The sequence below is a fragment of the Lipotes vexillifer genome, unplaced genomic scaffold (assembly GCF_000442215.2).
Source record: "Lipotes vexillifer unplaced genomic scaffold, Lipotes_vexillifer_v1.1 scaffold308, whole genome shotgun sequence".
In the NCBI taxonomy this organism is placed as follows: Eukaryota; Metazoa; Chordata; class Mammalia; order Artiodactyla; family Lipotidae; genus Lipotes; species Lipotes vexillifer.
In genome coordinates this window covers 4567576-4580854 of record NW_006792985.1, presented here as the reverse complement: position 1 = coordinate 4580854, position 13279 = coordinate 4567576, and the positions used below count along the sequence as shown (strand labels likewise).

At 42.1% G+C, this 13279-nt stretch overlaps 1 protein-coding gene across 4 annotated transcripts in view; it reads right to left on the bottom strand.

Moving 5' to 3' along the window:
- EBF2 (EBF transcription factor 2) overlaps positions 1–13279 on the bottom strand; it is a 197407-nt gene that overhangs the window by 45359 nt on the left and 138769 nt on the right. For all 4 annotated transcript variants that reach the window (XM_007466176.1, XM_007466179.1, XM_007466177.1 and 1 more), the window contains one exon: positions 12279–12360. In XM_007466176.1, the coding sequence (XP_007466238.1) occupies positions 12279–12360 (82 nt within the window). The remainder of the gene's footprint in view (positions 1–12278; positions 12361–13279) is intronic.

Genomic DNA, 13279 nt, shown 5'->3' with positions numbered 1-13279 from the left:
CCTCGTGCATCCCTGCCACAAAATATGGGGCTTTCTTGAGCCAGCTGATTTCATCATTCTCCATTTGGGTGGAGTGAGACTTGGTTCCAAAGAGAACATTTCCCGAATGACATACCCTGATGGTTCAGATGCACTTCATTATTTTCTATTAACAATGGAAATAAATTTTAATCTCTTGCTGGCTAGCGCTGGCCTCTCATGACAGCAAGGGAATTAACCTGAATTATTTCAGTGTCTGCAAAATTTATTACAAGATTTTAAATTATGTCCAAATGTATGTGCGTGTGCCTGTATATATATAGATATGAGGCAAGTTCCCGTTTTTAATATTCCAAATATCTTAGACTTTGAGGGATCTAAGAGAGCCTGCCAATTTAACTGAATTTATAAAATGTAAAGGATTTGAAACTCCACCACGTGAAATCAGACATGTTTGGTGGCTGCTCTTTTTTTTAGGAATTGTTGTTTTTCTTACACATGGAGATACACACAAATATTGACTTTTCCATACACTCACTCTCCTTCTGGAAGAGTGAACTACGTTATGGAGGTGAAGATACATTTGGTACATTCAAAGCTTCGAATTTAACTTCCTTCACTGTTTTCTGATGAACGATGACAACACTGATATTATTCTCTTCAGAGAAGTTAAAGTTTCTGAATGTTTGAAGACTGAAGGAAGTGGACTGTGCATTCCAGCATCGTCTCCCTCCCAGGCCTTCCCCTTCCACAAGCCAACTTCTTTCCCCCAGTGAGTATTTCCTGGGTCACGAAGGCTGACCTTTTCCATCTGGAATCAATCAGTCAACCCCTGACAACTTCCTGAAACACCTCACTCCATTTCCTGTTCTCTCCCCCTTCTCTCTTCCCCCTGGTTTGCCTCACTCTTCAAAACTGCAGGCCACAGCAGCTTAATGTTAGAGGGTCAGACACAGTTAGACTCCAAAACACTACACAAGGACACCTTTGACCTTCAAAAATCTTTACATCTTAGCTAAACAAATCAAGGTCAACATTTCTTACCATTACCTTGTTAACTATTTGGAGGCATCTCTGCCAACGATCTTCTGATCACAGACTCATCAATACCGCTTGTTCTCCTAAGACCATAAACTGATCTGTTTTAGGAGTAGAGAATTTAGTATTGACAAAATACCATGAGTATTTTAGTTTGAGGTACCCGAAACTAAAAATCTCGAGTCTTACAATAAACATATGGAGAGTTTTCCATCCAAAAGGACGTCTCTGTCTCATCAGTGTCGCCTATCACCTGAACCTGATACCTAGTCTTTTATACAGCTGTCAGACTCTCTTGGCACTGCCATTCTGCTGGCACAGCCCGAAAGGATGCCAGTTAGGAATACAGATGTCCATAATTTGTGTGGGATGGACCCCCAGCTTTTGCTGTTGACACTGGTGACAGCTTTCATTTGTTTCTCAAAGTTGGTGTATCTGTATTTCAGCTCAAAGCTCCAGTAGGAGAGTCTGCGGATCTGAAAACTAAGCCATTGTAGACTGGAGCTCTCCTCAACTGGTAGGCTTCAACTCAACACAAAAGCAACAACCAATTATATTCACGCAAATATCATTTATGACACGGTAGATTTCATTCAAGGTGTCAGGAAAGAGAAGTAAGGATCTATTGAAATTGCTTACATTTTTTTAAGCGAAAGTAGTTTTTCACGTTTTGCCGTTCCTCATTTTGTTTAGCGTGATCTCTAATTTTTGGTGAGGCCAGATCAATAAACGCAGACCAATTGGTGCGTGACAGTGTAGGTTCCATTTTGAATCATCCAACTAAACGACAGTTTTAGCTGATTAAACAGAAGTAGAAACGCGAGTAAAAAGTTTGTATTTCCCCTTGAAAAATACAAGAAAGTTTTAAGAACGAAAGCTACAACTGTGTGAGCAGTCCGCTCAAAGTACTCAAGAAAACGGATTGGCTTTCTCAAATTATATTTTCCTTCTCATTACCCAAAAGCACTCCCATGTCCCCCACTCTAATAATTTATACAAAGCAGGAGCTGAGTTGTAAAGAGCTCTTTCCTGCCTATAGAAGGCCACAGTGGGAGTTACCCTTTAGGTGGACACATCCGTTAATCTGCCTGTACAACTAAGTTTCCAATAGAGGAGCTGTTTCTTTGGCATCAGAATGACAGCATGTGGCAGGAGAACTTCTACCACCCTGATTTATTCCAACCATTGGGTTATTTTTACGCCTCTCTCCAAAATGTCTATGGCTCTTTGGAACATCACACTTAAAAAAAAAAAAAATCCATCCTTCTCAAAGCTCTAGCTGTATGACTTAGTTGAATCAGAGGAATGACCAGCTTGGATACTACTCCCAGCCAGGCTTTCTCAGCTCATACCCAGGTGTTCCTACAAAGACCCTAAGCCTCATACGGGAGGGTAAAAGCAAAAGAGAAGTCAAAATGAAAAGGGTGTGGAATGACTAAATAATCTGCTCTTTGAAACAGGCGAGGATCCCAGTATCTGTACTTGCTAAAGAATAATCACATTGGTTGGAAACCTCCCTGTATGGATCAGGGCTGTTGCTTTGAAAACACACCCAATTCTACCATTAGTCAGACACATTTCCCATCCATTTCAATGAGGATCATGTACCTTCTAACTGAAGATGGGGCATTTGGTAGTTTAATCTCAGTAAAGTTACAATAGGTAGCATTTACAGCCCACTCGACGTGGAAGACTCTGATACCTACTTACAAACGTGTACACCAAGCTAAATAAAATGGCCTCGAAAATCCCTGTTATTTTGCCAAGTATGGAAAAAAATTCTTTATGACATTTTACATCTGGAAATGGAATTAAATTCATGATGTGCTTTTCCCTTATAACTGTTCAGTTGCTATATATGTTATTTCAGCTTTCCCAAAGCATAACTATTATGTGGGATTTTATTTTCCACCTGTGGAAGGAGGAAAGAAACAGAGAGACCACTAAAGGGACAGAGAAAATCAAGACAGACTTCTGGTTGTGGTGGGCAATCAGGTTTGGAGACCATATCGTGAGAAGAAATACTCCATTGATGTTTTTAAACGCTGGCGAGTTCTCACATTCGACAAGGGGAATCTGATGAAACAATTAGCCTAAGCCTCCGTAATTCAGCCCAGGCAAAGAACAAACAAATTGGCTACTGCAAATTGTTTCTCCCTACCTCTTTATTCTTGGCACACATTACATTTTCAAGCCAGATTGAAAGCCCGGATTTTTCTTTGTTACTAGACTTCAGAGTCTCCAAAATTACCTTTAAACACCTACCTACCCCGAAAGTATGGATTTTGTCATCCTTTTTTTTTTTTAAGGAATTCCCAGCATTCTTAGCAATCGCTGGTGTTTCATATTCCCCAAGGTTACGTTTTCTGTTCAGTTGAGTATCAAGTAGCAAACGAGAGAACGCAAAGTTGATTGCTGCTGAGACAGATGTGGGGCGTTCTGGAGCTGCTCACAGCAAGGGAGGGGGCTGTGGCATTAATGACATAAGTCCCGAGAAGATACATTCGGAAGTCACCAGACAGCGCTGTGTTTCAGTGAGTCAGAGTTATTTTGTGATCTTCCAGGCACCATGCCACATGCAATGGAAGCCTACAGAAAACACTGTCACTACCTCAAGGCGTTTACCATGCAACTGATAAAGCAGAACAAATGCTACACATAATCAGGAGATATTACTATGTGGTGATACATAATTGAGGGCTGAATTATGTGGCCACTGTATCCTCTAGGAGTCCAAAGGTAAGAAAATCAACCCGAACTGAAGGCAGTAACAAACAGTTTCATCAAGGAAATGAGATTTGAGATAGGGCCTTGAAGAGTTGAAAAACTTTTATTATACAACTCAAGGGTACCAAAACAATTATTCTGGCAATAAAAAAAAAATTCTAACTGGCATAAGTGGAGCAGTATGCCAAAGGGCATGTCTGCTGGCATATTTTGGCAAGTTTGGCTTAGGATGGACACCTTTTAGAGCTTGTTTTTAAAAAAAACTAACATACCATTGTAAAGCAATTATACTCCAATAAAGATGCTAAAAAAAGAAAAGAAAAGAAAAGAAATCCATTTAAAACAGGAGCCAACATTTCATAGTAAATAGTATATGTGGGGTGGGGAGGGAAAGATTTGATTCGGATACTCTCTTAAAAAATAAAATAAAAAATTATGAAGAGTTATGCAATTTAAAAAAAAAAAAAACTAGTTGAATATGTACAGAAATCAAGTGGCAATTTTTTTATCCTGGCTTTTAGGTCATCAGGAAGCCCAAAGGTCATTAACCTGCTTTACAACCAAATTTTTCTTCATCTCAAAGGCCAGTGATGCTTGCTGCATCTACCCTACATCATTTTATTCCATTGGGGGCAATGCTCGTCCCATCTGAAACGTATGCCAAGAGGGATGGTTATGGCCCAGGGCAGTATTTTACCAGCAAACATTTTGAGGCTCACAGCGGAGCCTTAACACATTCGATGCCGTTCTTGATTTGGCTGGGCCATTCTCTTTCACCAAACTCTGGCCCTAGGGACCTCGTGAATCACCTGTCATGCATCAAAACCCAGGAGCACGTAGGCCCCATAAGCAGCTTAAGAATCTGTGCACTCTTATGGTGAAACTAAGAAAGCTTTGCTTTCCAGGAAGTTCTGCATCTGATGGTCCTGGAAAATGTTCAAAGGTAGATTTTAGTGCCCAAATTTGAGTCTCTTAAAATGTTGGAGCATTTAGGGTCTGTTTCCACCTAACTGAAATCTGACATATCCTTTCCCAAGGGTTATATAGGCAACTACCTGCTTTTGTGTCTCTCCTTTTCTCCCACAAATAATTCAAAACACAGTTCCTGTGTGAGTTGGTCAAAATTCTTAAACCCTAATTCTTGTCCCCATGTGAGATGCCAAAAGTAGGGGGTGATGAGGGTGGGCCGAAGGGTATACTGTCCAACAGGCAAGAGCTTGAAGTTACCCACAGAAAGCTTTTCCCAAGCTTAAAGCATTAGACTGGGCAAAAGATCTCAGACCTTCAGAGGTTTTCTTCTGACTCCAAATAGATAATTACTATTTCTTAACTTGGACTTGCTGGTTTGTGCTATCACCAGATAATGGACCCACCTGTTGATCAGAGAAGCCATAAGTCAAGTGCTTTTCATTCTGTGCTTTAAAAGTGTGGCTCAGTAGCCCAGCAACCTTCACACGGTGGGTGAGATCACAGAGCACCTGGGGTGGCCCTTGAACTGAGAGACTTGAACTGAAGAAACCTGCAGGCAGCTGGAGCTGTATTAAATTTTTACCATTTGGAGTTAATTTAAACTCTCATTTCCCTCTTCACGAGTGTGAGAGAAATATTCACCATTTTTTTTATTTAAGGAAAATAGATGGTGATGCCATTGAAACGTTTTATATAAGAGCTGGGGTTTAAGAAGTCACACGGGTTTGTTGGATGGAGCTTGGCCCTGTCCCAAGGCATGAGTAGCCCTGCTCTTTGCTCTCACATCGTTTAGTCAAATAGACGAATGGCCGCCACCCAGCTGTGTGGACTAGGGGCCCTGCCAGCCACGTGAACTTCTCCGTTGTTTCTGTGCAGTGGTTGCATCCAGCATGTTGCAGTAACAGGCTGTAGGCCTCCCACGTTATCCAACTACCCTGATGACATCAGTCCGTCCTCACACGCCTCGCTTCGCTTCTCCATTCTGATGGGGGAGATCTTGGTGTCTTCCCAGCACCGTGCACGTCTGCTTTCTTCCTCAGAGGTCTGCGAGACCTGCTAGGTGTGTCCTTGCAAAGCACCAACCCCTCCCTCACCTCCTCCGGGACCCCCTCAGAAGGCCCTTCTAGCAGGCCCCTCCTGGGGTTGTACACAGATCCCTATAATCAAACAGGAATCAATTCAGCACTGATGTCTCTCCCAACCTGACCCTGGAAATGACTTTTCTTTCACCTGAGAGAATGTATGCACCCCTCCACACCTCTTGAATTCTTATCTTTTGAAGCAGAGGATGGCAAGAACTGTTGACGTATCTCCATTCTCTCCCTGACATAGCTATATAACAAAATGATTGCTTTGGTGGACCTCATCTAAAAAAGGGAATCATTAGGGGTGAACTTGAGACACCCGAGAGTCAGTCAGAAAAGTCCAGCAAATGCTAGGAAGAATCTTTATCCCAATAACAAGAAAGCTACACGTTGGAATGAAGGAATTCATTTAAAATGATTCTAGGGTTGGAGATTCAAGGCACCTGCTACCAACTCCAGAAAGAGTAATGTAGCAGTTGGTGCCGCCCACGTGATGGGAAATACTGCAGTCTTCTAGAGGGGTCAGGTCTGTTTAAAACAGAGTCCTTTTGAGGCAGGGCGGGGTGGGGGAATTGGTAAGGCCTCTAAGCTTCCCAGTCTCAAGTACGTGATCTGCTGACACGTGTCCTATTATAGCTGATGCTGTGGAAAACTCTGAAAGCTATTGGGAGGAGCATCCACACTTGCTATTATTACAGTGGCAGGTAGCGCTGGGCTCCCATACCATCTGTACTTGGCCACACCGCTGAGTCCCAGCAGGCAATACAAGGACAACTGGCACCAGGGCCCCTGTGCTTCCAGTCAGTTCACTTGAAGACCTCAGAGAAGCAGAGCTAAGCTACGTAAATCACTCATTTATCTCACTTTCCTTATCTCCCCACTAGGGTGTAAGTCCCACAAGGGTGAGGAATGTTCTCTGTTTTGCTTGCTGATATAGCTGCAGCACCTAGGATAGTGCCTGGCTCACAGAATTTCCTCGATAGTATTGGTGGGTGAATGAATCAATGAATGAGGGCATCTGTGTTTTCACTCTGACTTGGAGCAGACCCAGCCAGCCTGTCTATGAGAGTGAACTGGCAACAAAAGCCCTGATTGTTGTCAACTTCTACTGTGTTTCAGGATTTGAATGTGGGTAATGACAACATGCCTGACTCTTCCAAGAAAGTGGCTTGATTTTCTTCTGGATTTTCCAACTGTCTTCTCTCCACCCACGATGCAGAGAAATAAAGAACGGGGTACATTATGTCTTAACAGGCCTGTCAGCTTAAACTATACATAAATTTCTTTTCCTTTCCTTCACCGTGCTGTTAATCTGCGTGTTTCAACTAATTGTTCCATTTCAAGGAGGGCAGAAGTGATTTTCTGCCTTAATGGTCCATGGATTCAGATACTTTGGGGGCCCTTTTCTTATTTTCCTTCCTCCCTTTCTCCCTCCCTTTCTTCCTTCCTTCCTATCTTTTTTCTTTGTTTCTCTTAAAAATTCACTTAATAGGGCTTCCCTGGTGGCACAGTGGTTAAGAATCCACCTGCCAATGCAGGGGACATGGGTTGGAGCCCTGGTCTGGGAAGATCCCACATGCCATGGAGCGACTAAGCCCGCGAGCCACAACTACTGAGCATGCGCTCTAGAGCCCGCGAGCCACAACTGAGCCCATGCGCCACAACTACTGAAGCCCGCGCACCTAGAGCCCGTGCTCGGCAACAAGAGAAGCCACCGCAATGGGAAGCCCGTGCACCGCAACAAAGAGTAGCCCCTGCTCTCTGCAACTAGAGAAAGCCCGCACGCAGCAACGAAGACCCACGCAGCCATAAATAATAAATAAATAAATAAATTCATTTAAAAAAATCATTCAATAATGAATTTTTTGAGCTCCACAGAGTGACTGGCATTGGGGAGAAATACAGAAATAAATAAAACATACAGATTATCCTCAAGCAGCACACAGGCTATGAGACAAATAATAATTGGAAGACGGTGTGATCAATGGCAGAGTAGAAGCCTGTAGAGAAGTATGTGGGCCAGTAGGTCTGCCAGAAACTGCCTCACTAAAGAGGTGACACTCAGGTGTAGGCTTGAAGCATGAGACGTCACAGACTGGTGAGGAGTGAAGGGTTCCCAGGCAGAGGGGCGAACATGTGAGAAGGTTCCAAGCGATATTCCGTGGAATAGAAATCAGTGAGGTGTGCCTGGTGGGTGGGGGAATGTACGGAAGTGTCAGGAGGGGCGCGTGGCAGAAGCCCTGCCTGGTATGAAGCTAATTCTCAGCCACGCCTTCTAAAATCTGAGCTTTTGTCCATGGACAGGAGATATTTATAACCTACTTGAAGCAGAGGAGTGACATGTTCGAAAAGATCACTTCAGCAGCCGTGCTGAGGATGAGTTAGACAAGGAAGGAGTAGAGGCAAGGGCCTCTTGCAGTTTTTCAGGAGAGAGAGGGGGATTTTACAGATACTTAGGAGGAAGGTACGGATCAGGGAGGAATCACTGAGTTCTGCTGTGACCATGCGCTCACTAGTCATCTGAGGGAAGATGCCCAGGAGGGAGGCAGAGCTGGGTGTCTGCAGCTCCAGAGAAGGGGGAGGTCTGAGGATGTGGATCCTGGAGCAGGTGGTCTTTAAAGCCAAGAAAACGGGAAGACCATCAGGGTGAGTCCTAAGTGGACAGGTCCCCATCGTAAGGGTTAAGTTACATGGAGGGAGCCCATTGGGTGTTAGAAGAATTTCATCTCTTTAGATCAAGGGTCCGTGGAATTCTCGGAGATGTCTTAAGAGGTCTCGGAACCCCTGAAATTTTAAGCAAAACTTTGTTGAAATGTAGCTTTTTACTGGGACAAAACTACAGCTCATAACCAAATTCTCAAAGGGGACTGAGCCCCCCCCCAAAAAAAGGGTTAAAACCCTTGCGTTTCGATAAATATTTTATATGCCCATGTTACTTAGGACTTGAACTGAATGAAAGAGAGGTTTGGTTCAGATTGGAAAATAAGTTTGATATAATGATTTTGTCCTCATTTGATCATTTCTGGAAAAAGAATTTAGGTTCCACCGATGTTTGGGGGATAGTGGAAAGAGAAGGGGTGAGAGAGGAGAGAGAGTTTGGCTGGATTCATGATTTGGTTAGAAATACTTTGTATTTTTATCCTGCTCAGATCAAATCTCCACACAAAAACAAAACAAAACAAAACAAATCAAAAAAACTTCAGATTAAATCTACGTTTGATCATATAACAAAAGTAGAGAATCGAAGTTATTTGTCCACATGGTTTAAAATTATCACATTTGTCATTCTGAATGATATATACGTATATTCTAGGAATTCCTAAGCTACCATTCCTTTAGATCACTCTCATGATTATCTACCATCTCTGGTTTTGTTTCATACTTTGAACTTGATCCAAACTTTTCACTTGACCATTACAGCACATAGTCAAGCCTTTCTCCATGTAAAAGACCCTTCATGGAAGGCTATACTTGTCATAGAATCTGAGTACAGTATAAAAATTGTCAATTCTTTTGTGAATCAAAGCATACTGTGAAGAAAGTGAAAAGCCAGTGATAGAATGAGAAAACTATTTGCAAACCACTTATCTGATAAGAGCCTAGTATTCCGAATATATAAAGACCTCTTACAACTCAACAATAAAAAAGTAAACCAATTTGAGAATAGGCAAAAGATTTGAATAGAGATTTCTCCAGAAAAGATCCACAAATGGCCAAAAAGTACATGAAAAGATGCTCAAATCATTAGTCATTGGGGAAAGACAAATCAAAGCCATAATGAGATACCACTTCACACTTACAGGATGGCTAGGATTTTTTCTTTTTAAACAGGAAATAACAAGTAGTGGAAAAGATATGGAGAAATTGGGACCTTCATACATCAGTGATGGGAATATAAAATGGTGCAGCCACTGTGGAAAATAGCTTGGCAGTCCTCAAAAAGTTAAAGCTGGAGCTACCATATGACCCAGAAATTCTACTCTTAAGTATATACTCAAGATATCAAAAACATGTTCACAAAATAACTTGTACATAAATGTTCATAACAGCATGATTTATAAAAGCCAGAAAGTAGAAACAACCCAAATGTCCATCAACTGATGTACAGATAAACAAAATGTGGTATATTCTTACAATGGAATATTATTCAGCCATAAAAAGAAATGAAATACTGACACATGCTACAATATGGATGGACCTTGAAAACATGATGCTAAGTGAAAGAAACCAGACACAAAAGGCCACATATTGTATCGTTCCATTTCCAGGAAATGTCCAGAATAGACAAATCTGTAGAGACGGAAAGTAGATTAGTAGCTGTCAGTGGGTGGACAGAAAAGGGAATTGGGAAGTATGGGGTTTCTTTCTGGGATGATGGAAATGTTCTGGAACGATATGGTGGTAATTGTTGCACAACACTGTGAATATACTAAAAGCCACTGGATCACCCACTTTAAAATGGTCTAAATGATGAATATATGTTATATGAATTTTATCTCAATAAAAAAATGCTAAAAAAATTTTTCCAGTTGACTTTAGCCCTACCCCAGAAATAAGACAGTCCTAGAATCCACAAACTTAAAAAAAAAAAATCTTTTCCCTCGTCTTTGCAAAAGTCAAGTACATTCACATAGGATGAGAATTCCTCATATTTTGAGATGAACAATATTTATTCTAACCCTGTTAAAAAATTCAGGCACATTAAAAATTTCACTTAGTAAATAACCACAGAAGTAGAGGAACTATTTCGTGCGTCTGCTTAGTGAGTACATTTCTAAAATTGGGGATAAATAAAATAAAATAAATAAAATGACAAGGCATTCTATTTAAAGCCTCCTAGAAGTGTCTTCTCAAATTTAAAACTCTTTGGAAGGGATGATAGAGAATAAGGGGGGATAGGAATCTAAGCTGCTAGCTTCTTTCCCTGCCTCTGTTTCTTCCAGACGTGAAAGCTAAGCTTTGGTCATCTGGGCACTTTGGAATTCTTTTGAATTTCACTCTGTTTCTGGACTGAAATTATTTATGTTTCTGTTTGGAACACTGAGTACCATAAGCTTCCACTATGCACAATGTTCCTGCTTGACCACCCCCCCCATCAAGAAAATCATTTCATTTCTATTTGTCTTCTTATCATGCAGCAGGGGAAGAGTCTGCAGGATGGAGAGCTGTGGTTTAACTTGTTCAGGCGAGGCTCGTATTAGCGCTACACAGCAAACAAAAAAAAATGTCCCAGTCACAGCAAGATAGTTTGATACCCACGATGCGGTGAAAAAAACATTACAGGAATTTTCGTTTTTCAAGGTCGTGCTCACTGGCCTTGCATGTACCCATCTCTCCTATTAACTCTTTAATGACTCTGCTGCTAAACCACAGAAGCTCTTTGAGCAAAAGGCAGGAGCAGCTACATCATTTGTGGGATCCAGTGTAAAATGAATATGTGCGGCCCCTCGTTCAGAAATTATTCAGAATTTAGAAAAAGGCAACAGCAAAGCATAAACCTAGCAGCTGCACGCGCTGCAAACCCAGGGTCCAGTGGAAAGAGTTTGATCAGACACATCCTCCTGGCTCTGGGTTCCACCACCTCCTTCCCGTGATTAGAGGCGAGTTACTTAAACTCCCAGAACCTCACTTTCCCCACCTGAAACGCGAGGCTAATGATCCCCATCTCTCATCTCTCACGTTGCTGCCAGGATTTTTTTTTTAAGTCTCAAGCCTGAATAATATTGTTTAACATGTTTTCCATTTTTCTATGGGGAAAGGAGCGGGAGGTATTTCAATTGGGCGTGAGTGGCAGGAAAGCCATTTGGTGGATTAAATGTGGGTCCTTCAAAGATGAAGGAAGGGGGCCAAGAGGGGCTGCTTTCCTCGCATCTCCAACCTGACACACTTTGCCTCGCTCTGTGTTTTTATTAGCTTGTATCCCCAGTACATCAGTGGCAGGGGTGATGAAACCGGTGGCAGATTTAACTGCCAGGCAGCTGGGTTACTGTCCCGTGGGTCTTGTTGTCATGCTGAGATCTTAAAGTGACCACGGCTGCTTGGTCTGCTGCTCTCCCAGACACTCTGAGAGAGACCACTGAATAGTTAATCGGTGGCAAAGGAAAGGAAGAGGCTGTTGCTTGCAGAAAGCACAGAGAAGCTGCTTTGAAAAATCCCAAGGTGGCTGAGTATCAAGAACGCTGTTCCTGCTTGTGGGCAGCTGTGTGTGCGAAGGGCAGCCTGAGGGCTTAAAATCAAATCTCCAGCCTGGGTTGGTGCCCCTCCCCTGGGGCTCTGGCAATGCAGGCAGAAGGCCTTAAACACTACAAAATGAAGAAACCCTCAGTACTATCTGAAGAGGGCGGTCATTTACAGTTATCTTTTTTGTTGTTAGCAGCATCCGTGAATAATGTTTTCTAAGGGGGGAAAAGAAAAAAAGAGTGCTAAGGAGAAAGAAAACAGGATGACTTATTTACCAGGAAAGAACGGCAGGCCCCTTACCTGAAACCTTCTCATGTCCCTTGGGTTTCCTGCTGTTTTCAAACAATTCTGATTGCACTTGAGGAAAAATTTTAAAAAGAATCTGTGAAGAGAAAGCAAGGTGTTACCTTTTTAAGTAAACATGTTTTAGGAGAGAATATATCTGCATTATATTAGATTTGATTGGAAAGTGATTGGATTTAAGGTCTGGGGAATTTCAGCCAGCCCTGCCTGTGAAGGAACGTAGCTGACCCACTGCAGTTCGCAAATTTGGATGTTTTTGGTCCCAAGTTGGCTCCATCACTGTTGAGGCCTGCGAAATGGCTCACAAGCTGGGCTCTGGTTTGTACACCCGCCCCCGAGTGGCTAGGGCATGCTCTCTCCAAAAAAAGAGAGACAAAGACAGAGAGAGAGAAAAGAAGAAAGAAAGGCTTCACAAGCAGCAGTGACTCCTGCTGTACAAAATTAGCTTGCTCCAGAGGGTTAAAAGTGGCAATGACTTAGCCCCGAATCCCAGGGTTCGTCACGTATGTGGCTTTCTGCTGGCCACACACATCTTCATGCACACATACCTCACACCTAAACCCTCACACACAAAGGGGGCCTGATATTTTCAACTGGTGGATATAAAATCAGAAAATAATGTTACTGTCCAAAGACAGTCAGTCTGTGCAGGTATATGCTGGGGTTTTTATGATTAATAACAAGTGTGAATGTCCTTTCAGACCTTCTGTAGATTATCCAGAAATATACAAAGGCACAGAATAATGGTCTGAGGTTATCATTTGTAAGACATATTTTTAAGCCAATATTCTCCTAGATAACCTTTTTTGTGCACTTTTAAAATTGGGCTTCTTTGATCAGATGAGTACAGAAACCAAGAAAAATGGCAGAAGTGGTCTTTTCAGCCATCTACCTATTTAATGTTTGGAATGTTGTTTCGAAATACAGTAAGTTTTTCATTTATTTCACTTGCAGAGTCCTTTTCCTTAAAAAAAAAAAAAAAAAAAAAAAAAAAAAAA